Source organism: Acanthochromis polyacanthus, chromosome 14 (genome assembly GCF_021347895.1).
Source record: "Acanthochromis polyacanthus isolate Apoly-LR-REF ecotype Palm Island chromosome 14, KAUST_Apoly_ChrSc, whole genome shotgun sequence".
In the NCBI taxonomy this organism is placed as follows: Eukaryota; Metazoa; Chordata; class Actinopteri; family Pomacentridae; genus Acanthochromis; species Acanthochromis polyacanthus.
The window spans coordinates 32,713,950-32,739,786 of record NC_067126.1 but is presented as its reverse complement, the minus strand read 5'-3'; the positions used below and the strand labels follow the sequence as shown (position 1 = coordinate 32,739,786).

General features: G+C 40.5%; 2 protein-coding genes across 5 annotated transcripts in view; one reads left to right on the top strand and one right to left on the bottom strand.

Moving 5' to 3' along the window:
- Positions 1 to 2,384, bottom strand: part of uggt2 (UDP-glucose glycoprotein glucosyltransferase 2) — a 47,534-nt gene extending 45,150 nt beyond the window's left edge. For 3 of the 4 annotated variants that reach the window (XR_007946274.1, XM_022190786.2, XM_022190787.2), the window contains exons 1-3: positions 2,244 to 2,383; positions 1,696 to 1,840; positions 60 to 142 (exon numbers count right to left, since the gene is read on the bottom strand). Coding sequence is in view for 3 of the 4 variants with exons in the window: in XM_022190786.2 (XP_022046478.2) it covers positions 60 to 142; positions 1,696 to 1,820 (208 nt within the window). In the remaining variant the exon portion in view is untranslated. Of the gene's footprint in view, positions 1 to 59; positions 143 to 1,695; positions 1,841 to 2,243 lie in introns of all 4 variants that reach the window. The other variant, XM_022190788.2, reaches the window with a different exon arrangement.
- A 1,668-nt stretch (positions 2,385 to 4,052) lies between these two features.
- Positions 4,053 to 25,837, top strand: part of hs6st3b (heparan sulfate 6-O-sulfotransferase 3b) — an 81,797-nt gene continuing 60,012 nt past the window's right edge. Inside the window, exon 1 of the mRNA XM_022190784.2 lies at positions 4,053 to 5,250. Within this exon, the coding sequence (XP_022046476.1) occupies positions 4,703 to 5,250 (548 nt within the window). The 5' untranslated portion in view covers positions 4,053 to 4,702. The remainder of the gene's footprint in view (positions 5,251 to 25,837) is intronic.

Here is a 25,837-nt window from a genome sequence, read left to right as displayed (position 1 = left end):
CAGCAATCACACCTCTACAATCCAAGTAATGGCTTGTCATTTAAAAAAGAAAAACATACCTCCTTGCTTGTATACAGTGAGTTCTTTCACAGTGTCAACAAACTGCCAGAATTTCTCATTCCCATCTTCCCCAATAAACTCGCTGCACAGGAGAAAATGAAAGTCAGCGACCACAGTATCTAAATAACCATTTTCTGACTGCCCAAGCTACAGACCACATAATCATTTCAGATTTTATGGAATAATTTCGCCTAACATTAGCATCACACAGCATCACAAAGACCTCGTAAACATGCAGGAGGTTATGACATTAGTGAGAAAATTTACACACAAACAAAATTCATAGGCTTAAATGTCTATTCAGTCTGTAGATAGAAACATCTGAACAGTGCAATCTTTGTTCAAATGGTGTTGTAATCGATAAACAGGTGAAAAAACAACCAAATTACAAATAGATGCTGTTTACCTAAAGTCCACTACAGACTTGAAGGAGTTTATTTACCAAACTGTTGGGTCTTTTAGAGTGGAATCTATCATTTTGACTGATGAAAGTCAATGTAAGAATCATTTCTCAACAATGGATATACAATTTTGGGGAGCCACACTCTGCAGTTGTCCCTATTCTGTACAATATAACACAATAAGGACGGCCAAGTAACAAAATCATGCTCTCTGTGAGTTATTCCTGTATTTATTGCCAAAGATATTGAGGTTGTGTCTTGTGTATTTACTGTGGGAATAGGGATGTTTGAACAGCCTGGGGAGGGTTTGTGTTCTACAAGAATTTAAACATTGTTGACATTTTATATACTAATGCTAGACTTGTTTAGACTTAATATATGTTGAAAGACTAGATTTGGATCAAAGCCATAAGTAATAAAGTAGACTTGATATCCCGATTAAACTTTTGAACAGAAGTTTGAACATTCACAAAGAATACAACTGAAAAGTGCATTGAAACACCAAAATTAGGACTGCAACTGATGATTATTTTCATTATATCAGTTCTGCAAACAATATTTTCAGTGAATTATTTGGTCTGTGAAACACCAAAAACTGATGAAGAGACCCATCGTGTTCTCCAAACCTAATACTATTTAACTTGTGATAACTTAAGACCAAAAAAATGTATGCACTCTTACATGTGTGAGCCTGAAATAATCAAATATTGAGCATTTACAAGAGTTTTTAACAACTCTGCAATCACCAACGTGCTACAATAAAGTCAAAAGGATCAAATGGCTAATAGTTGCAGCTCTAAAGAAATACAAAAAATAAATACACTTAAAGAATTTCTGTTTAACTAAACCAATTAATTAATTATTCAAGCACCAAAAAATAAGCAGCAGTTACACTGATGTTCAACTAATTGTTACATTTATTTCTTACATAATAAGAGTAGGCTACGTTTAGCCTCCTGTGAGAAATTTTACATAAACTGAAGATTTTTAAGTTTTGAACTATTCCTGAGAAGTTGTGATGGGCATTTTTTCAGGAGTTTAGATATTTGTTAGGCTAATGATTAAACAAAAATAAAAAAACAGCAGTGTAACAAATGATGAAAAATAATGTACCACAGAATTGCTAAAGGGTGCATGTGGGGGCTAGGGCTAATGACCTCAATCTGGCTACGGCCCTGTTCATTGCTGATTTGTTTGAATGCCACACATGCACTCCCAGGGAAAAGAACTATACCTTGTCTCCAGGAGGAAAGGTGTCATGCTCCACTTGGCTTTAAGGCTGGCAGTGACGCCTTTGGGTGCTGATATAACATGATGTATGTTGAGCAGCAGCAGTGACAGCACAATAAGGCTCCTCATTATCGCGACGGCACATGAACCTGAGGTGGTCGAGAGAAAACGCAACGCTGTCACTTCAGCTCCTCGGGCTTTTGAGTCAGTGCCACGTAGTTGCTGTAAGTTATTATCTTAACCACAAAACCGGGTGCAACACACACGTCTTAAAACTCTCACAAATTCTGACTGCGGGAGCTGCTAGCAACATGAGAGCCGTCTGTTAGCCAGCTAGACCTACAAATAAAATAATGGCTATTGGAAGGGTCACACAGAACAGATTGAAGTTAACTTAGCTGCTGACTAGAAGTAAACAGAGTCGCCGTCAACTATAACAGCCCGCTAGCGTGATTTAACTAACAGAGACGGCGAACACGGTTTGCCGGTTAGCCGTGTACTATACAAGGACGTAGCTTCTGTTTACCGTGTTACCAATAATATAGCCCTCACCCCGTTGGTGATGCTGACTGCTTCCATACAAAGCAAAGGGCTTCAGGTAGGTATTTTGGGCAGCTAGCAGCTCGTACAGCTAGCTAATTGCCGGGGTTGCGGCTTTTCGAGGTGGCTCCAGCGGACCGTTATTCATTTCTGAAATGACCGTAAAATATGAAAAAAGTCACGACATGTAATTGTTTTTAGACATTGTTTTCACGTGGTTTACACGTACACAACAGGTGACAGCGGTTGTATAATTAAATGAAGACGTGTGATATAATGGGAAATCAATCAGGCACAGTGACAGACAGCTAAAGACACACACGCTAATGCTGAAACATTTTTCTGCAAAACACCAGAGCATTTTGTAGCTGCACTACTGCGTAGTAAATAATTATGTACCCATGTAAAACTGGGTAAACAATTCCTGCTGCTTGTGAATGAAAATATTCGAACATTATTATTGTTATTAGTATAGTAGTAGTAGTGAAAATATATATATATATATATTTTAAAAAAATGCTAATTTAGTATTGTCTCGAATTGGTTAACACTATTACTAAAGCATTAAGAACAGTGAAATTTAAAACACACATTTTACAATTTCCATTTTACGATGGATGGATAGATAGATAGATAGATAGATAGATAGATAGATAGATAGATAGCCATTAACACTTCATCACTTAATATATATGTTCATATCATTATATACAGTCAAGCCGAAATTATTCATATACATAGCAAATTTTGACTTAAAGTTACTTTTCAATGTAAATCAAAGCTGAGAAATTATTTTTTTCCACAACGATGCCTCTTGTACATCATCTTATTATCTTTTGGGAAACACCTGTCATTTCCAATAAAAAAAACTGCTGGTTGAATAAAAGTAACTTTAAGTCAAAATTTGCTCCGGGTATGAATAATTTTGGATTTGACTGTACATGTTAAGCGGAGCCAAGAATGTAAGATAATAAAAAGAGGAAGACAGTGGCAACATTGTAATAATGATAATAGTAAAGACAATAATAATGTTGCCATTGTTGTTGTTATGGATAAAGCATTTTTTAGGCTAGCATATACGTACCCATTACTAAGTCAACAGCAAATTAAAAAGGGCATCTAGCAATTTAGTATTAAGTTTTCGTAAAGATGATGTGTTTCTAAGAAATAGATGAAAGTACGTGGTCGAAATCGATTTAGCAGAGGCTGATCTCCTCACTTTTAATCCGTAGGAGTCATAAATGCTGGATCGTGGGACGTTCCAAACTATGCAGCCTCATTGAAGTTTCACTTCTCCACTCCTGAATGGTAAGTGATCATACCTTTTTGATTTCATACCCCAGTGACATCATCAGGGTTTTTGTTTATTTGTTGTTTGTTTATTTGTTTGTTTGTTGTTTTTGTCTCATGTTTCATTGTTTGCTTTTTTTTGGGTGGTATTTTCAGTGCAATTTTTCCCATAGTTTGGAAAGCTTCTTCCTTATCCTAGGAACTGATTTCAGTTATTTATGGATAAAATAGGTGGAATACTCCTTTAAACCCACTTCTAGTTTCACTTCCCAAGTGCATTTAAAGCTTTTTTCATGTAGCATCAGTGGGTTTGACAGTTTGCCTCAAGTGACATTTTAAATAATACATTGCTGAGCAACATTGTAGATAGATAGATAGATAGATAGATAGATAGATAGATCATGCAAGCAGAAGGATATAATATTTTTTTTGTAATCACCAGTGGCCACAATTGGTTGAATTCGCTTTAAAAAGTTACAGAGCATCATTACGCGTTTATATGTGCTTAAATCTCCATGTTCAGTGTCCGTGTGGGCTCTGGCTTTCCACTGTGTTAAACAAGATTATGGGATGGATGCGGATGGGATGTGGAGCTTTCTCCCAGCCCAACCACGACGAGAGCGTAACGCATATTTGTCGGCTCGGATGCAGCAGCATCCTCTCAAAAGCCCTGCTTCAGCACAGTCAGTCAGACTGTCTGAGCCCGTATAGGATGCTGTAGATGTGCAGGAGCCAGCCCAGCAGTGCGAGCCGTCCAGGCGACGAAAAGTCTCTCAACGAAATGTAATTTAGACCGCATGGGATCAGCTGTAAGAATAAAGAAGGAGTAGGAAAAAAAGAAAGGGAAAAAAACTCTCTTCGATTTCCTCGTTTTCAACTTGATTCCGGAGCAATGGGAGTCGTCGATGCAGCTCCACACCGGCTTCAGAAGTTGGACAGCCAGAGATTTAAATGCCATGACTCTTGAATTTGGACAAGATTTCCAGCGCAGAAACCAAAAAGGTGGACTTCTCCTTTTGTGCATGTGACGTGTGTTTGGAGGGTTTTATCTGATCAACATGTGGCACTTAAATAACAGGCACCTTTAATCTATTTCTGAGCCATGGAGGAATATTGATCTCCAAAGAGCCCATGGGTGCTGCTTGTTATTCACAGTAATGGAATGAAGACACTATCTTGATATGATGGATGATAGATCCAGTAAGCTGATTTTGGTTCCTATTTTAGCCGTGCTTTTTGTTATGATAGGCTACCAGTACATATGTCCTGCAGGCAGCAATTCATGCCACTTTAAGACTGAGGAGAAATTAAGAGGGGTGAGTCTACTTTCATCCTCGTATCAGGACAGCGATGATTTCTACAGAGATCAAGACCTGGAGGATGACAGCCCTGCCAAACTGCCGTCCAAATTCAACTTCACCGAAAGAGACCTTGACAGACACGTGGAGTTCAACATCAAGGGGGACGACGTGATCGTGTTTTTGCACATCCAGAAGACCGGGGGAACCACTTTCGGGAGGCACTTGGTGAGGAATATTCGCTTGGAGCAGCCGTGCGACTGCAAGCCCGGACAGAAGAAATGCACATGTCACCGACCGGGGAAAGAGGAGTCCTGGCTCTTCTCCCGGTTCTCCACCGGCTGGAGCTGCGGGCTGCACGCAGACTGGACCGAGCTAACGAACTGTGTGCCTGTCATTATGGATAAGAAGGAGGCCCAGAGGAATAAAAGGTAACACCTGCTAATTCCTTCATGTGTGTCTGTCAGCGTGTCCACTTCCTCTACATCACCAGGGGCCACAGAGCATCAGATACAGGATGCTTTGTGGCCTCTAAAACCACTGGGGCTCCCCTGGCTGTATGCAAAATGAAACTTTGTTTTTGTCTGTATGCAAATCTGTACTTTCTACATGTCTGGGAGTGAGCAGGAATGGAGTGAGGATGGGATGGATGCTCACTGCCTCCCTGTTGGAGGGGTTTACTAAAATCAAGCTGGATGTATAGTCCATAACAGATGTCCAGTGCAGTAAAAATGTCTGTAAAAATGGGAATTCAATGGTAAAACTGCTGTAATGACATTTAAAATACCCTATTACTGTCTCTGACACCTTGACATATAAATTGCCTCTAATCCGAGTTCACATCAGCCCTTTACAATGAACTTGTTCCTGTCCAGCTGTGTCTGCCATTAACTAGTTCACAGAATTTTACCGCAGAAATAATATTTCAGTCCCAAAGTTCCCGCCACTTTGAACCCACTAGATTAAACCCCAGCGATATAATCTCCTCAAATTGTATGGAGGATTTTGTAAAAGCACACAGACTCGGAATCCATAAGGATAAAGTAAATGGTTATTGACTGATTTGCTTTCCTTCCGAGCATCTGCTTGTGTAAAAGTTGTGCCGTATCAAACGCATACATCAGCACACACAACTCCCTCCACATCCTTGGCCTTGGCGTGATGTGTCAGAGTCCCTTTGAGGTGTTCTTATTGGCTCATGCAGAAGCAGTTCACTCCTCCTGGACTGCACAGAAGTCTTCTCATTTGATGCCACCTCACCTCACGACTGAGTTCAAATCATTCCAAGATGTTTGTTAGGTTGATGACGTTATCTGAGAGGATAAGAAAATCGTATGGACTTGATTTAAAATGCACTAATGCTCCTTTTTTTCCCTGTTGTAATTGCAGCAGAAAGGACATTTGCGATTGCTCATAGCAAAGATGCAGTACAGTTACTAAGGGGGGCGTAATGCAAGTGAATGCATGAGGAACATACTGTATGATTGTGTGTTTTTCACTCAGCAAAGTGGATGTGTGCGTTTTCCAGTGCAGTAAGTGTATCTGAGTCACTGGCTTCTTAAATTGCACTACAGTTCAGGCTATTAAAAGTCAATTTGTCAGTTATGTATCATCAAAGATACTTGCACAATCAGATAAGAGGAGCACTGACCATGTCTTGTCACGAAGGCTGGATTTCTGAGCTCCAGAGCATTTCCTTCACTGTTTTGAAAAATACAATCATACTCTGAAGTACACGAGCACATGATTTATTTCTGCTGTGCCAAGTGTTTTCTTTACGCAGGGAAGTGCTCGCTGGATGCGACAGCTCTTCATTTCACAGCTGCAGCATCTATTCTGCACTTACAGTCCTCTCATCCCTTGTTCTTTAGTGGGCTCCCGCAGCATCTATTCTGAGATTATTCTGCCGCGACCAAGACTGTTGGCAGACACATTATGTTAGACCCCCTCACTAACCAGCCACTGCACAAGGCACAAGTGTGATGACTAATAGCATTATGCAAATTTCATCGTGGTAATCACTTTGTGTGTGAGCAATGCCTTAATTAAAACATCTTAAATGGTATAAGGTCAAAGCAAAAAAGCACCCTTGCGCGGCAAAACACGTCATTTGTAATAAAAACACAATAATCTACTTAAAAAATCTTCACTCCACCTAAGGGTGTACTGGGGGAATACCAACAGTATATCACTGCCAAATTCGGATGGCATGCCCTTGTTTTGTGGATGAGAGCCTCTCAGATTGAGTGGCTGTCTTTCCGCAGTCCCAAGCACACAACTTGCCAGCTCTTGAGGTGGCAGTGAGTGGAGGCTGAGGAGGGGCTGCGATGCCACTGCCTGCGTGGCATTGTGTGGCCTTTTCAGCCGGGCAGGGCGGCTGTACGGTGAGCCAGCCGTGCGGCCCGGGAAAGGTCAGGCGTGTCAGACTGGATCAGTGTGCATGTCCTGCGGTGTGGCTCCTCTGGAGTGTGCTGTCAGTCAGGGGAGAAGTGGAGCAAAGATGCCGGGGCTTTTTGGAGAAACATACCTCTAAGTGCTGTCCTTTTAAGTTGCTTTGTGCACAGCGTCATGGCATTACCTTGTCTGCTGCATGGATTTGGCTCGTTGAGCAGGTTGTTTTTCTCTCGGGCAATTTCAGAGGCCTGCGCCGAGGATTATATTTGATTGTTACATGTTCATTATCTGACTCTGCGATTTGGAGTAACTCATGTAGATATATTCAGTGTGACACTGGGGCACCAAACAAAGAGCTGATTTTCACAATGTACCTAATACCAATGCAGGAAGCGAGGTCTGAGGAAATCATGTCTTCAGAAGTCCGTGTACTAGAAGGTTGTAGGTTAGTTTCAGAGAAATATTTGATGTTGCTTTCGATTGAAATCAAAATGAGCTTATTTGGTTGCTCACTGCGCTATTTTACTTTTCTTTGTGCTGTTGAACATCTGTCACTGGAAAAAAATAAACAACAACAACACAGCTTTATTGTTGGACTGAGGTGACGGAAATTTGATTATCAGAAATTCATCCTGAAGTCCCTCCATTGAAGCTACAGTATACGCTTTGAATAAATCAGCATGCCAATCAACGTGTTAGACTTAGAGCTGTCTAAGTATCCCTTTGTGAATGTATGTCCTAGAATCTTAGCTGAATATTCACATAATTGTATATGACTGAATAGCAGCAAAATGCATTTTAAATGTCCCTGCAGATGAAGTAGTGATTACCGATTTCAAGCTATTTAAAGTAAAATATGTATTGTCCTTGGTCAAATGAGCCCATGTGAGCATTATGATTTCTGCACGTTTCTCATCAACAGCAAAGTAGAGGAGCTGCATGAAGCCTTTGCTGCTCTCTTCCCATTACTTTCAAAGTTCACTCAACCGGAATTTAGGAACACCCATGCATGTACATTATCATTCAGACAAAAGGAAGAGCGTCTGTTCCTGCAATTTAGGTGAAGTTTCATTAGAGAATTACAATGTGGGTGTGGGAGTTCTTCTTCATAGCATTAATTATTCACGTCCCTCCCTACCACTGTTTTCTAATGTCACATATCAACGTCTATGTTCCATTGGTGTTTGTCATGCAGAGGTGGAAATGTGATGTTTCATCTTGATACATAAATGAACAAAATTAATCAGTTGTCCTTCCTGTTGTGATGCTGAAACGTGATGCTGCTGTTGACAGTGTCAGCATCTCTTTCAGTATGTGTCCACACAGGAGATGGGACTTGTCAACTGAATTAAAGGGTTTGCGTAGCTCACAACATTTCTCCGCGTGGTATTTTGGTGACATTTAATGGTCACTCTTTGAATTAGTGCGGGACTAATTTGAACTTTTTTCATATCGTGCCTTGTCCTTTCGTCGTAGCGAAGCAATGTATCACTTTGATGGAACATTTGTGATTCTGGTCTTTGAGTTCATCCACCAATTCATTACTCACAAATCTATATTTGTCACAGAGATTCATAGTCATTTTTGGTGCCTTTAAGTCTTGTCATCACCTCTGCCATGGAGGTTATATTTTTCATTTCTGTTCATGTTGTTTCATTTCAATCCCGGCAAAGTTTTTGCTTCAGAAAAGCCATAACTCCTGGACTGTCGGGTACAGAAGCAAAATAATTTTTCCTCGTTGATGCCTTCATTGATTTCAGATCATTTTATATATTGTCAGTTGTATACAACAGCTCACCTCCACCAGATGAGCAATATTAAAATAAATGGGCAGCAAAAAATGTGAAAGATCACATAGCTAAAACATTATCTCCCCCAACAATTCCACCACATATCGTTCTATTTCCATCCAGTCACCGTTAGGCATAATATATGTAGATAAAAGCGAAGTCATTTAATTGGACTTTTTTTGTCTGGCACCTTTTTTATCCCAGGCAGGTGTAATTTAAAGTGTTTTACACGTGCTTAAAATGTGAGGATGAGTGTGCAGCATTTGCAGACTGCATACCTTTAGGTAGGAATTGCAAATAAGCAAAATCATCCTTGTTTCTGTCCCCACAGCTGCATTCAAAAACACATTTCCCATTATGTGTTGCTAGAAACATTAGTTAGGTTTAAAATGCAAACACTTCATTACATGAAGCCGAGGCAGTCGACAATGGATGTTAACAGTTGCATTGCCTGTTTATGTGCTCAGTCATTTGTTCTTGTCTCTTCTATTTTCTACATATTTACCAGGTAGATGAATTTATGGCTTGCATGAAAGTCATAAACATCCACACACAGAGCAGTCAGATTAATACCCATATGCTGGCTCTTTTCAGACCATTCATACCGCCTTTCTTGCTGTTTCATTTAATCTCATTTCCTTCCCTTTTTGCTGTGGCCTCATGATAATTTTATGCATATGCTGATGTTGCAGTTTTTTATCAATTATAAAATCTTCATTAGCAGCTTTCTTGTTGCTTATGCATAATGAATGCTCAGTTCAGAAGTACAAAGAGACCAACGTCAAAACACGAGTACAGTGCAGACCTTCTCCCATCTTCTGTTTTGATGGAACATAGAAATAAAGAGCGAGACACGTCGATACATACAGCATTTCCTCTGCTGTGTGTCTGTGTGTCTCAGTGTCCTTGAGTTTTTTTCTTTGTTACATGGCCTGTCTTCAAAGTTGTGTATTGGAATAAAAAATGGAAGAAATTGCAGGGAGTTAGTGCAATACAGTTGTATTTTTGGTCTTGTTTTTGTCCTTGTGCTTTCATAATGACATCTTTAAGTTGGCTATATTTGCTTGGACAGTTAAGATGCTATCTGAATGTAGAGCTTTCTGTGTATTTTCTTGTTATTAGGTGCTAATTTTCCTTGGAAATGCATTGTGCATGGTAGCAGTCAGTTAGTCTTTTGGGAGTTGAAGGAAGAAGTCCTGTATTGTGAGGTCATGTGTATTACTATTAATGATTACTCTAGCTTGGAGCTTCAGTAGCAACCACTGAAGGACGGGAAGCAGTGCTTTACAGGAATTACCTGCTTGGCTGGAATCATTTTTTATTCATCAGTTACTTTATGCAGCTTTATTAGCAGGTGAAACTACTTTACATATATCTCACCTACTCATACGCTGCAAACCGATTAAAGTTTCTGCCAACAGTATGTTTTTTTCCCCCCTTAAAAGTAACACATTCACATTTCCTTATCTTCGACAACAGTCCGGCAGGAGCAGTAATAGACTGTTATTACTTACATGGCACCTCAATGACATGACCGAATCCTTGGCTGAATAACACCCCACATCATATTTTATTCATAATAAGTGATGCAGAGAGGGCTGCAATTACCGCGTGGTCGTGGCCACTTACAGCTCTGATCAGTGAACCGTGCATGTCTCACTCTGTCTACTACCTGCTCATGACATCTACCAATGTTGGGCATCTTCCTGAATCAGCATGTGGGAGGGAGTCATTAACAACCTGACCCAGATGAACTCGAGAGCTGCTGTATTTTACATTTTGCCAGATATGATGGACATTCTTGCCTTTGTTTTTGCAAAAATGGCCTTCATGCAACTCAAACGGTTCTTTTAATTCTATTACCGTACATGAGGGCAAAGATTCATTCTTGACTTTGGGAACAGCAGCTTTTATACGATATGATGACACGATGCTTGTTAGAGGGAGATTGCCCAGTTGTCATGCTCTGCTTTCTTTGAGCTATGCGCTATGTGGAGAAATAGAAGAACAGCACAACTTTGAAACTTTAATTAAATACACTCTTACCAGCAGACTGATAAATTCGTGTTGCACTCACGGACCCATACTTTTAAGCTGTGTACTCTTGCTCGGCGGAGAAGTAAAAGTGCGAGACCTCAGTGAGACACAGTAAAGCAGCGGGGTAATGGATGCCCTCTGGACACAGATGAACCTGAATGGGGAAAGTTGAGCAGATTTACAGTTCTGGTCGTATCTTTAGATGTAGGAGGAAAAAGTGCTCATCAAAATGATGGGATGTTTATTATGTGCAGAGCTGAGAGTGCCCTTGCAGGCTTTGGACTTCCAGGGTGCGGAGATTGTTTTTCATGTGTCATTAATTCAAGTCGTCATTGCTGGCAGGCAAGAGCAGTAATCCAGTTGGTTTGATAATTAAGTGTTACCTCTACAGAGAGTGCAACAGCATACAGTATGTCAAGCACTTGTTCACCATCATGACAAGCAAAATTTAAATTAGACTATGTGGGGAGAAAATGTGGAGGGTTTTTTTTTTCCACGGAAACTTTTAATGCGAAAGTCTTTCAAAGATTTCTAAATAAGCCCGATGTGATAGCCAGTATTCTTCTCACAGTCATGAAGCTGCTTGATAATTTTCTGTTTCACTTACTCCATTTTTAGTCTTTTTGTATGCCTGTATCTGTGTGATATTCCAAAAATGCTTTCAAACATTATTTTCTTTTACGTTTTGCTTGCTGTAATTTTGAAATATCAATAGAACAGTCTTTTCCATTCGTCATCCAATGAATCATGCCTTCATGAAAGAGATAATGGGTTTGAAACATAAATTGTTTCAGGTTTAAATGAATAGGGATAAAACACAGTGCAGTTGTTGGATTTCATGGATGAAAAAATGTATTTTGTGTTTGCATACTTTGAGAAAAGCTTGAGAAAATGATCAAGATTATGCAACAAAGTGATCTCTGCCATTGATGAGGATCTCGGTGGCTTTCCTGTAATTCTTATTTTATCACACTTGTTTATCTTACTGAGGAAGTGTAGTACTTTATGAGGGTGCATACCCAGTTTTCTGAAGTTTAGAATCACTTTAAGGAATAATGTATACATACTATATGTAAACCGTATAGGTGGGTATGTCAGGTCTCTTCTGTTTGAACGGGGGTTAGTGTCCTACTTCTATGCAGAAATCTGCTGTTTAATGCATCATGCACACTAAAGATGAAGGCCTGACTTGTCTTAACACATTATTGTTCATTTCCCATTGATTTAATAATTGAATGAAGAACAATAGCCCTTATAGGCCCTTGCAGTATTAGCCTTTGGGAAATGTTGTTATGGATATTTGTCATTGTCCATTTGTCTGAACTGTTTGAGATGTGGCCTAGTGTGTCTCTCTAAAAGCCACTCTAGGTAATGAAAGCTGCGCAGCTTGCCAGAGCAGGCTTGCAGATTCTCTGGTGCTGCTGTCAAATATTTGCTGGTCCGGCAAATATGAATCTTCATTTGTCTGATTCAGCTCTTATAGTGTGATTAAAGGATGGCATTTGGTAAAGTGACTGGCTCGGACCCTCGTGTTCCAATCACAGCCTTCTGGTAGCCGGTTTTATGAGATTTGGTTAGATTTAGATCCTCCCTTGGTAGGAAATTGCCTCGCGACGTAAAATAGCGCTTTCATTTTTATGGCACACTTTCACAGTTTCCTCACTGAGTGACACTGTGAAGTTTCGGCTGTTTTCTTAATTTGCTCTTTGCCGTCACGTTACATAAATATCCTGTTCCGACTCTAAATTTTGTGCCATCATGGACTCTCAAAAGCAGACGTTCTGTGATGGAGCCGACTTCCCAGTCAGCTTTTGATCAGTCAGATCACCCGCTGGACTGAAATAAAAAAGAAGAGAAGCAAAGCACCTCACACTGATCTGGTTAAATGTAGTCATCACTGTGATGAGAATGAGTCAGCTGGTGCAGCGATTCAGAGATTCTGTGTTTAATGTCCCCACGAGGCCTATTTTGTGGCTGAGCCGCTCAAATGCTCCTATTATCAGAGGAGCAATTAACTTTGGCTCTGTTTTCCCTCTAATTGAGAAAAGAACATTCTAGTTCTCTACTATAAACAGTTCATAAAAAAGTAATTGTGCAAAACTTGAAGATTTTTTTTCTCATAAATTCTTTATTATTTGCTGAGCAGGAGCAGCCTGATCAGCAAGTTCATGAATATTGCTTTGATGATGCTGGTTGTTTCCAGGTTTGGATTCATTTAAACAGTTTAACATAAAGTGTCTCCAATTTTAAAAATAAAAACGCAGTAACTGACTGAATGAAGATGTATTCTGTACATTATAATTTAACATTACTGTTTATTTTTGATGCATAAGCTACTGCAAGAAACAAAAAGAGAGCAAAGATTCAACAGTCATATAAACAAGGCCGATGTGGTTCGCCGGGTTTCCTTGTTTGAGTGCGTGCATGTATGTTGTTCGTATTTTTGTCTTACTTGACAGATTGACATATCAAACAGTGACTTAGAAAATGCCAGCAGAGGTGCCTGGCTGCGTTGTTTCTCAATTGATACCTGTAAGGCCCGACGAGACAAGTGTGCCAGGAATAACCGCCTCTGGAGTTGATTTATTATAACAACCTGGAGAAAGGTCATCTGTCCTTATCTAGGGCGAGCTGGTGGCAGGTAAGTTATACTGTGGGGAGGCTAGCTAAAGCTGGCTGCTTCACACAGCTCCCCAATTTGGATTCAAAGGTTGACGGAGCACCTGGCACATTTAAAGTGTAAGTGCAGGTAGAGTCACCTTCACAGACTAATCTTCTGCTGCAAGAGCGTGCCACCCAGCAGGATAAGGTTTTCAGTGTTTTGATGTTGTAATGGTTTGTGCTGGCTGGCGATGGGGTGGAATGAGTGAAGCATAAGCGCTGCACTGCAGAACGGCTTCACTTCAGAGAGGAGATATGTTGAGGTGCACTCAGAGGAAATACCGTCAAGGCATGTATGTATGCAGTAAAATGGTAATCCACGAGATATGCCAAATCGAACAAATCTTTACTGCTCGTCCTCTCTGCATGCAGCGTCAGTCAGACTTGTGAGGCAGCGCTGTATAATCTCACTGAACAGATTGCAGTCCAGATTGCCTCTTAAAATCCTGCATTTATAAATAGGCGTGTTGTTGTTTTATTTTGCTAAATCATTATAGATACGTGATTAGCAGTGCAAAGAATGAAGCATAGACCCTCATTTTCATTAATGTGGTATACATTATATAATATCTAATATAAAACAATTAGCAAGAATGCCCTATATTCATTACATAATAGAACAATTCTTAAAAAATTAAGGAATCCCTCTCTATCTGTATGGCTGACTAATTATTATGCTTAGCTGTTTTTAGTATCCACTTTGTTTTCTAATGAGTATAAAGGCAGTGCATGTTATGGTGAATGAACACTAGTTTATTTCCCCGTGGGAAAGGATTTCCTCCCTTAGATCAATTTCTATTCCCGCCCACCTACTGTATTGAAGTATAAATTGGGTCCCAGGCCACACTATAATAAGTATGGATTGGAAATCTGTCCTAACAGTACAGGACCAGAGAGTAGAGTAACATCTTGCGGCATCACAGAGTGCTGGTGTGGAACAAATAGCATTATGTCCCAGCACGTGTTGTGATACAGCACATCACCCTCATCATAGGAATCCGATGTCCCTCCATGTGAGTCCCGAGGTGCCAGATGAACGGCTACGAAACAGAGCTCTAAATCCCACCCACAAATCCAGGGATCAGTTAACTTCTCATCAATCCCCATTCGGCGATGGAGAGCGGTCTGGGCTTCATTCATCATCATTCTGCGTGAGCTTCCCCCTCTCATGTTTGGAATGTGAACTGCAAATTTGTTTACTTTGTCTTCGAGTGTTGGTGAGAGGAAATTGTCCTAACACCGGTGGCATTTGCTTCTCTTGTATTGCCAGGCATGTCTGTGAATCATAAGGAGTTACGGAGGGAGGAACTCTATCAAGTGCCTCCTTTACATGAATTATCTACAAATGGCTCTTTCCTCTCAATGTCATCAAGAAGCACATTATGCCTTTGTTAAATATTTCAAGATTGGGTATAAACCCATACTTATTACCGCCTTACGACGGAAATCAGCATTCAGTTTTCAAAGCCAGTGTATTGAAAAAGCCATTTAGGGTGCGTTGAGAGCTTTCAGCACCGGCAATGCAGTTGCAGGGTCGTTTGAGGCCTGGCAACGCAGTGCAGGGTGCCAACATGACTAATGGGCCTAACCTGGATCCTCTATCGACTTGCACAAAAATACTCGGGGATTGATTTGACTGCTTATGCCACTGCTATAATCTCTCCTCCAATGATATGGTTTCATGGCTGTTGGTAAAACTGCTGTTGCAGCCTTTTTTTAATGTCAGTCAAAGTATCACATTTGGTCATATACAGCAGAGGCCCATCTGGTGAGTTATTCTTTTCAAATTAACTCACCTTGTCATCTTTGCATAACAGAAACGGACAGATGTGTTCATTCTGTGGGTGTATGTGGTTTTGTGTGTAGCTATGGAATCGTTTTTTATGCTCTTAAATGGCCAATGTGATTAGATTTTCAAGGCTTCAGTAAAGAGGGGTGAAGCATTGCATTGCACTGAATTTTAAAGAAAGGGAAAAAAGCCAATAAAAAACAGGCGTGCAATTTTGCAAGCTGTCAAACTCCCACTGTGAAGCCTTAGAATGATTTCTGATGGTGTTTTATTCTTTCCTGTTAAATATCACTGGTCAAGTCTTCAGCTCAATCCCAGCACGTGCAGGATGAAATGACATTTAAAAAGGAAGTCCAGAGTGTAGGTATAGGCTCTTTATGTGCCTTAAATAGGACATCATTTATATTTTAACCCTTAAAGTTACAGTCAAGTGAACTGAACATTTTTCTTCTGTAATTGTTGTTGACTGCATAGATTGAACTTGTCTTTGAATATTTTAACAGCATAACAATGTAAGTGTTGAACAAACAATCACCACAGCAAACGTGATGCTTGATCTGTTTGTATTTACCGTGTCTCAAAGTGAGTCCTAAAGCCATCCCCGCTCTCCTAAAGTGAGGAAGGAGTGAGCTGAGTTCTAAGCAGCCGCTCCAGTACGAGACTGTGGCCTTTCCATGTAGATGATTGATTCAGGTACAGTGAGGAGGGATCAGGCTCTGGGCTGTGTCCGTTAATCAAACTGTATTACCACACAGGAGGCATTTATCACCAAACACCAAAGGCTTCAGTCCACGGGGAACACTGAAACCAATCTCATCGCTTACATGCAATCCATCCAGGTCCACAAAAAGCAGCATTGTCGAGCGCTACCACATCCATTTTCTCTGTAATAGGGGGATATTCCAAAGAAAAAGTAAGAAGCAAAGAACAAAAGGGAAAGGGAGGAGTTTTTTCAGGGACTTTGGAATGTTTTTTTCTCTTTTACCTGATTCAATGTCACAGCTTTGTGGAGTTTTGTTGTCACAGCAGGATGTGCAAGCATTGAGCTTTGCCCCGAGGCGTTTAGAGTAGAACAAAAGTGGCTCCGTTGATAGACCTCATCGTTTCAGGTATTGGTGAGATGATGAGATATGACTCTGAAAGGCTGCTCAAGTCATGATATTTTTTCACTTTTTTGTTTTCACGGTGATCACATGTGTACATTAATGCATTTATGCTTTAAGGCAAACTAACAGGAATATGCACTTACTCACATTTGATTGGCCAGGTGATGGTGTAATGTTTTGGTGCAGAAGTTGAACCAGCTTCAGTTTCAGCTCTCACTCCTGCATTTTTATGATAACACAAAATGCTGTCCAATTTCTTTTTTTTTCTTCACACAATGCTTTTGTTTGTACGAACATAACCTTGACTGAATGGAGCCAAAGGACCCATGGGTGTCACAATCAAAGCCATGTCCCATTTTTGGCACACATAGTCTTATCCCATTGGCTGCCTGTCAAAATGTGCTTTTTCCAGCGAATTTTAAATGTATAAGATTAACAAAACATCACAGTGTTGCTAATTCAGTTGTGTTCTGAGGCTGCCTCATAGATCTGCAAGTGTAGTTTCTGCTTCATAACAGGTCAGACAGATTTTATTTTATTTTTGTCTATAGAAATCAGAGCTATCCACAGTTTCTCTCGACTCTCTCAGCCAACTCTATTTGGAAGTTATAACCTGCCTCGGAGTTTCATCATCTGCCCGTGTTTACCAATGCATCCGACATTGTTAGTGGCTTAAAGTGAGGATGATGGAGTGGAATAACAACAGTACAGTGGTTGGGTTAGTGTTTTCCTGTTGCCGTAAACTAATGAGTCTGCAGTTTAACCCATGATGCTCATAAATCATTGTATGAAATCAGAGTTTGCCCTTCATGTATTTTTTTCTGTTCAGCAGCGGCTTACATGAATTGCTGTATATAAGATAAATTTTGTTGTTAATAAGAAGTTACCTGTAAATATATATATAAAGAGATAAGTCTTCTTGTTTACCCATCAGTGTACCAGCGTGAATAAACTTTCCATTTTTTAATCTGGATATACATCGATCAGCCACAACATTACAACCATCTGACCAGTGAAGTAGATGTCATCGATTGTCTTGTTACTGCTGGGAAACCTTGGACCCTGGCAATGTTGACACATACCACCCAGCTTGCTTCAGACCAAGCACACCGACCCATATGGCACAGCACTTCCTGAGAATAGTGGCCTCCACCAGTAGGAAATATGCGCCCTGCAGCACTCTAAGAACTGCTCAGAAATGGCCTGAGGAACCCAACAAATAGCTCAAGGTTTTGATCTGGCCTCCACAATCCCCAGATTCCAATTTAATTGACCATCCGTGTGATGCCCTGGAAGGAATCCGATCCGTGGGGGGCTAACCCCATTGTGCCAGACACCACATGACACCCCCAGACGTCCCCTGTCCACGCCCCAGTGATTCAGAGATAGAGGGGGACCTCCACAATATAAGGCGGGTGGTTCTAATGTTGTGATCGCTGTATAGTTTCTTAGCCTGGACTTCAGTTATAAGTCTGATATTTCCTCATATGTGCGAGCTAGGTTGTCCAAAAGTCCCTTCCACTATGCAAAACCCTATCTGAGCTAGCAACCTACACACTGAAAATAGCCTGTTTTGATGAAGATTTGTAATGTGAAATAAGGCAGACCTGCTTTGTTCTTTTTTGTGAACTTCAATAGGTCAACTCCCAGCATACAAATGTTCCACTTGAAACACTCCACCCATCATTATTTTAAAGACGATTTGAATGGTTTTAAGAAATGCAAACAAGCCAGTGCGTTTTTCCCCTATAACAGAGCGATAATGAGGTGCAGCCAGACTATTCTCCAGCACTGACACATTGGAGGTCCGACTGTGCGAGACTAATAGTTTCTGGACATATTCCAAACAAGCTATGAATTAATGCATTGAAGTCCGAGAAACAGTCAATCTGCTTTAAATCCTGCTCAGCAAGGGCCCAAAAAGCAGAAAATACTGCAAAAGTGTTGACTTTGTAAAGAGGAGACAATCTGTGAAACAGAACAATGGTTACAAACTGTAGCCTTTGATCCGTAAGCTTCTCCCTTGTCAATTTCTCAGTTGCTTGTTTAGCGTAGACCAGGTTAGAGTACAATCTATTTATTGGTTTCCCTTTGTCCTGCTTCGTTGAGCGAGTGCAAGCGTGCATATACACCATTGTGAAGGGAACTGCAGACATGTTCAAAAAACCTTGTTGTTATCCAGAAGAAAGTGCTCCGCTCTCTAATTTGTTGACAGATATAGCTCTGCCAAGTATTGTAGATCAAAAAAATGAAGCTATGACTTCAACCACTGCCATCAAAGCTCCACATGATAATAACAATACTTCCCCTCATTATTGGCCTCCAGGATCCTCGTGTACAAGCTGCACTCACACCCTCTAACATCTACCATTAGCCATAATAATGGTTTTCCCAGTGGGGGGGTTGTGTTTAAAGGCTGTGAAATAATGTGTCTCTGTACAGCAGGACTCTCCTTTTGTCCTGAGTGAAAGCTAAAATAAAAGCTTATTATACACTAAAGGCTGCAATTACTGAGGAGATGTTAAGCCTTCAGTTGAGACACGTTTTCTAATATCAGAATTTCGTGGATAAAGTCAGCAGTGAAAGAGGTTTCTATAAACCTCTGTTACACTCTTTGACTCTGCACAGGTTGATGCTGTCTTACAGTACAGCGTCATCTCTGAACAGACATTTGTGTGATTTAGTATATAGGGAGGTGATTCCTCTTGGATGCGTGACACGTGAAGGTTAATGTATTTTTTTTCCTGCCATCATGTCTGCTTGCAATCTGTTGCTGCTGTTGCATGCGAGATCCAAGAAAGAAAGCCGCAGCGTAGAAAACAAGCTTGTCCACAGGGAGTCTTACTGCAAAGATGTCAGTCTGACATTTACGTTGAAATGCAAAGTGTGACTAAGAGGCTGCACTTCTGACGCATGGGTGTAATTGTTTAAAAAACAAAGGCACAGACCAACACTCCCTGAGGACCTTTGCACCAGCGCTTGATAAGTTGGAGCAAACAGACGCCCGTTTATACACACCTTTGATGAGCAGCTGTGTTTTGCCACGTTAAGAAGACAAACAATGTCTAAGCAAGGGCAGCCATGCTGTTTTTAATTAACGCGCCGCACTTGCAATCACAGCAATAAACTTGTCTGCTGTGTTGTCTGGTGAAAGCAGATCAAAGTCAAAAGTGTCCCAGCAGTGTGCATTTGAGGTGAGGTTTTTGCTTTCTTTCATTTCTTTCTCTTTTTTTATGTGATAGCTACGGGGAAATACGCAGTGCAGCTTTTTAATGTCACCGAACATTTGGAGGCTTCAGCTGAGTGGAACAGTAGCACAATGAAATTCCCCTTGTCTTTACAAGAGTGGCAGGTCGTCCAGAAATTTATATTCATAGCTGCAAATGGAAATTGGGCAACCAAGGGGGGGGTACTGCTGTGCCAACGCCAGTTACTGATGTGCAGTGGAGGGGAGAGAGTGACATTTAACAGCGTGAGGATGAGGAGGCCTCTGACCAGCTTGCAGCAGACGCCCCGGTACATATAGAAACAGTGCAGCTGGTCTTTAAAGCGAGGTGAGAGGGGCAGCTGAGAGGAATGGGGCCACAGAGCTGAGGGAGTTATTTCATCCAGCCTCCACATTGCCGCAGTCAAGGGAGACAAACAGGAAAATCAATACTCCCACTCAGGACAGTTCACTACAAGGGCCTCTCTCAGCACGGCTGTCTGTCAGAATCAGTCCCTCCAGCAGGATGGGGTGGGAACTGCTGACAAGGTAGGTGTCAGACCACACTGATCACACCGTTAGAGCGCAACTGAAGTCTTGTTCAGCACCGCGGACAGCTCCAGAAAGACAGTGACAAAACTCAGGAAAAATGTTGGTCCCAAGCTTATGTGTCCCTTTTCTTTACACTTTTCAAATGCGTTCTGATGAAGAAAATAGCACACAACTTTTGCTACACATACTTTCTAGTGTCACGTGTCACTCCTTCATTCCATTTCCCTCGGTTATCCACAATTCTTGTATGTTTTGTTATTTGTTACTGTCACTCGGACCCCCTTTCACCTTTTGTTGTCGCACCGCTTGTTGTCTGCCAGACCTGAAATAATTAAATATTAATAATTACATTAAATAATCATATAGATAAATAAAAATGGAAATGGAAACAATCAAATGTGTTGTTTACCATCTCTTAAGTTGTGTAGGCTAAACACCTGCTGCTACTAGCTTTAGCCAGTGACTTTTTGTTACTTACAGCGACACCAAAGCTACAGGGATTCATATTCGAACATCTACTGTATATCGCTCATTCAAATGAACACAGCACACATGCAGTAACTAACATTTCCTTCATTTATTTTGTAATTTTTTACAATAGATAGATGGATAGATAGATACTTTATTAATCCCGAAAGAAATTCAAGTATTCAGCAGCTTACATTCAATAACAAAAAGACAAAACAGGCAGGTTAGTAACATTAACATTAAATATTAGTGTATAGTCTTAAAAAAATTGCTGTACAATGCTATAAACAAAAAACGTATAATTTTAAAATCTATAGAAATTCTAATTGCATTAAAAAGTCAATGTACAGTATTTACACAGTGATTTAAAGTGATTGAAGTGATTTTGACAGGTAGTACAAAAACAGTTGTCGTAAACTACATAAGATGCATAAACATTCTTCAATCACGTTAGATCAGTCGTAATATGATCATGACTACGAACCCCCCGAACCACTCTGTGATGTGTTGTACAATCTGATGACCAGAGGGACAAAAGAGTCCTTCAGCCTGTTTGATATTCAACTTTAAAAGAAGGAATTTTTAATGAGTATATTTAAGCCGCTGTTGTTTCCATCCATGTTAGTGGTCGTCTTCTGTGTCTTCTGCCTTTTCTTCTACATTGTGGCACATTTTACTAGTTTATTGTTTGAACAGAGTGAAACTACAAGCAGCACAAGCACACATGTGTATCCTAAAATCTGGGCCACCGCTAAAGGTCAAGAAGGTCACCACAGGGAACACTTATGGTGCAAACTGCAAGCACATCTGGCGGTGGACTTCAGTTGCATTTAATCCCTTTTGCTTTCATGTCACACAAAAGCTCCCAAACATTAGAGAAGCACAGTTGAGGTTAACAACTTTGAAGCTCAATATCACAGAAGCACCTTCACAGCAGATGGAGCATCATGAATCCAAGCACACAGTTTGCCTTGCACACTTTTTTTTGATACCTCCATCCATTCCAGTAACAGCCCTGTAAATGGGGAGTGGGTGGAAGACAGACCAGCAACAGTCACGTTCATCCTCACTCTTTGCTGTGTGTACGTGTGAGAATCAGAGGGGGGGCATCAGTGAGAGCTGCCAATGGTAATGAAGCCACCACTATAAATGGGCTAGTCATTCATGATTAACTGGCGTGTCATGCCTGAAGTAATTGCCTTAATTAGCTATTGAACAGGTTTCAGGGTTAATGGGACAACAGGTTGGCAGTGAACCTGATTTACTGTTGGAAGTTAATGATTTTACTCTCATCTTCCCCTCATTCCTCGAAATGATTTGATTAACAGTATGGGAGAACCAGATCCTCTTGTTTGTTAATACAAAATCAATTTCATGGCTGGCTGAGCTATCTCTGACAGTGTTTTTGTTGGGCGAGCAAGGTCTTCAGTCAGCCACTGGAGACAGGACAAACACAGACAGGCCTGTAGGAGAGTGCAGACGGTAAATCCGCCGATCTGAGTGAAGTGCAGTTGTGGTGGTTGGAAGCTGGCAGCTCTCCCACCCTGCCCACAAATTTACCTTCACTAAGCTTTTCTGTCATGAGTAGCGGCCAATCCAGTGTGTTTTAACTGAGACTGTGTCAGAGGAATAAGCCAATGCGAGTAATTGGGAAGCAGGTGCCGTATAGTCTCCCCTGTGAGGCAGAATCAATGTGTTTAGAGGGTTGCTTTGTGTGAAATGCCAGAGTGAACATGTAAAGATAATGTCTTCACATGTAGAGGAAAGTTAATTGGCAAAACCTTGAGCTTTTATCGAACGGAGGTCAAACTAGAATGACCTTTTTACGGTTGACCTCCATTTTTCTCACTGAAAACATTTTAGACAAACAATTCGGCTTGGGTTCTTTGTGGCGCAATTACTGGCGAAATATTACAGCAGTGGATATTTTTCTCTCTCTTTTCGTCACAGATTGCTTTTGCGTCAAAATTCCCATGACGAGAAAAGGTTAGCAACCGCAGCATGCATCCTGGACAGCTGTGGTTTAACAGTGAAGCAGCAAATCAGTTCACTTTGTCTCAGCATTATACAGTTCACAATTAAACATAAAGTACATGAAAACACAGCTGTTTGTGCCAGCTGTACTGAAATGTGTAAACCTCTACTCTTTATGCTTGTGTTCCAGGACTGCAAGTAATTAGTATTTCTTATTTGGAACTTCAGTGGGAGTTGATGATCAACAGAAAGTTATTTAGATTATTGATCAATTGCTTAAGTCAGTTAACATTTTTCAAGTATAAAAGCCAAAAATACCCTGCTATCATATATAAAATGTAATAACTTGTTGCCTTCCTCATATTTTCATATAATAAAGAATTGAACATCTTCAGGTTTTTTGACATTTCCAGTGACAAAAAGCAGATTGATGACATTGTTTTCTGCCTTTAAACATTGTAAATTAGATTTTTTCTTATTTTTGATAGACCGAGTCATCAGTTGATCATGAAAAAAATCTGGTTTTGATTATCAATATGTTTACTGTTTTTAATCTGTCATTCAAATAATAAAATAGCAGAAAAAAGGCTGCAAAGTGTTTGTGTAAAATGTATGCATGATCTCAGGAAATAGCTAAAATACACAAATTGCAACTTCCAAGAGGCCAAGGTGACACTGAGAAGTTGTCTTTTGTGTGTGCAAAACCTCAAAAAACCAAAAACCTAAAAAATGTCATTTTTAATCAGCATAAACAAAGAAAGGCAGCAGATCCTCATACTGAAATTACTGAATGCTTGGAGTGTTTTGCTGAAATATTCCATAAATGATTGATTTATTGATTAGAAAAATTGTCAATTAACTGCTGACATGCACTTGTAATGTCTGGACTAAGCAGTTCATAACGTCGCTTTCAGGCATATACACTAATTGCTTTTGCAGTTTTGAGTATTCTAATTATATTTCAGCACAGAAAATTTGTTGCAGTGAATGGAGTACATTGACATTTGCTGATACAGCTCTGGTTCCTATAGATTAAAGGCATATAGGAGAGCAGTAAAATGCTGCTGAGCAGCAAAAAACACAACTTTGCGCTTCCCCTTGGGAGTCATAAAGGTGTAGCCACGGTAGAGTAAATGAAGTGTGAGTGTATTCCATGGCTTTACTTGAGTTGGAAGCTGAGGTTAAATTACTTTAGAAATAAAGTTGTCTCTAGAAGAGAGATAAACAAGTAAGGAATATGGAGGACGAGGCTCCTGACTCATAGTGTCTCAAAGGGAACTCAGTCACTAAGTCAATTCTGTGATGTGGAGTATCACTGGAACAGCAACAAAAATTATTTCATGCTCCCTTCACAGTCCTATAAGTATCAGCGTGGCTGTCTGTTCAGCACTCTCGAACTGTTACGACTCTGCACACATCAAACTTTCAGCAGTTTTTGGCTCACAACAACAGAAGCTGCAGTTTGCAGAGGTGAAATGTGTAGTATCACCGAGACAGCGGTGCGATGAAGAGGAGGGTTTTCCTCACTGGGAACCGATATCACCAGAGTGTCAGCGTTCCACTTGGAGTTGCTCTAAAGATGGCGAGTCCTGCATTACTGGTGAAGAGGATAGTGACAAAGTTTCATCATCTGCAGAGCAACAGAGGATCAAAAGAAAGTGAGCAACAAAGATATTATACAGACATGTCAGTCTTCTTCTATCCAGCTCTCATTCTCTCTGTGTTTCTTTCTCTGTGTCTTTCCCTGCCTTTTTCTTCTCCCCGAAGCCCCATGATCAGCTTGTCAGCTCTGCCGATGCCTTTGTTCATTGAGCAAGTCGTTCTGCTCAGATTGTCAATGAAACTTTGTGTCTGTGAGCCAACTAAAACACTCCAAGTCCCACTCATCTGTCAGGCACAGCAGTTACACTCTGCCTTCTGATAATAGTGAAGCTAAGGGGGATCCTCTGTAGAAGCAGTTGTCTTTGCTACTGTTCAAGAGTAATTCATTGTGAAATATTTGATGTGTGCTGAACAGATAGGACAGTCGAAAAGAAAATGGATCTTAACTGTAATTAAAACCGCCATGCTGATCTATATGCTCACAAATCAAATTGTACCTTTTTTAATATTTAGGTTTATTGAACAGAGGGTGTAGCAGGGGTTTGGTTATTAACCGATACTGGTGTAGCTGGCGGTGAGATATATCAAATTGCAGATATGGGCCGATGGATACACACAAATATAAAATTCACATTTTTCGCTGACTTGAGGGTTATTGTTCTAAAAGTTGACAAACAAAGCAGTAAATGCCTTGAAGGGTTTTTATTAAACTGTGTAAAAGTGTATATTTTGCTTTTGTATTCATGAAGGTAAGCCCTGACTAGTGGAGTGCTTTTTGATAATTGGTTATTTGCATTTTTAGTGACTGTGCTTTGTGTTTTTAATATGCAAGGAAGAATAGATAATGGCAAGCTTGAAAATTCTGGTCAGGCTTGGTCAGCCTAGCAGAAATTGACCATTTACTAAATTGATTGTCATTTTTTGGCATCTGTGATCCCCAGAGGATATCTCCTAATGCCTTTGATGATCTCCTGACTATTCTGGCAACACCATGCGGTTGGAATTTGTGGTTTAGTCAAATTTGGTTCAGACATCCAGATACCCCTCAGGATGAATTGTAATCCTGTTGTGGCTCCCTTTTCTTTTCCTCTAGCCCCATCATCAGATCATAGTTTTCATTTGCTCCATACTTTGGTTTAAGACATTCCCACTGCTTTACTGTAGCCCCTGATTTGCAAATCTTTGCATGCTAATAAGCTGAAAAAAATGGCGCACATAGCAAACATTACACTGGTTAAATATCAGCAGGTTTTCATAACCACTGTGGGCATGTTGGCATGCTGGTGTTACAAACCTGACTCAGGGGGTGGCAACATGAAAGGAAGAAAAAACTAATTTGGATGAACATAGTTTCAAATTCATTAAGGCAATCAGTAAAAAACAAGAACAAACGTGGTGAGACGAGACTCGGCTCCTGCAGGCTGAGAGAGAGCTGGAGGA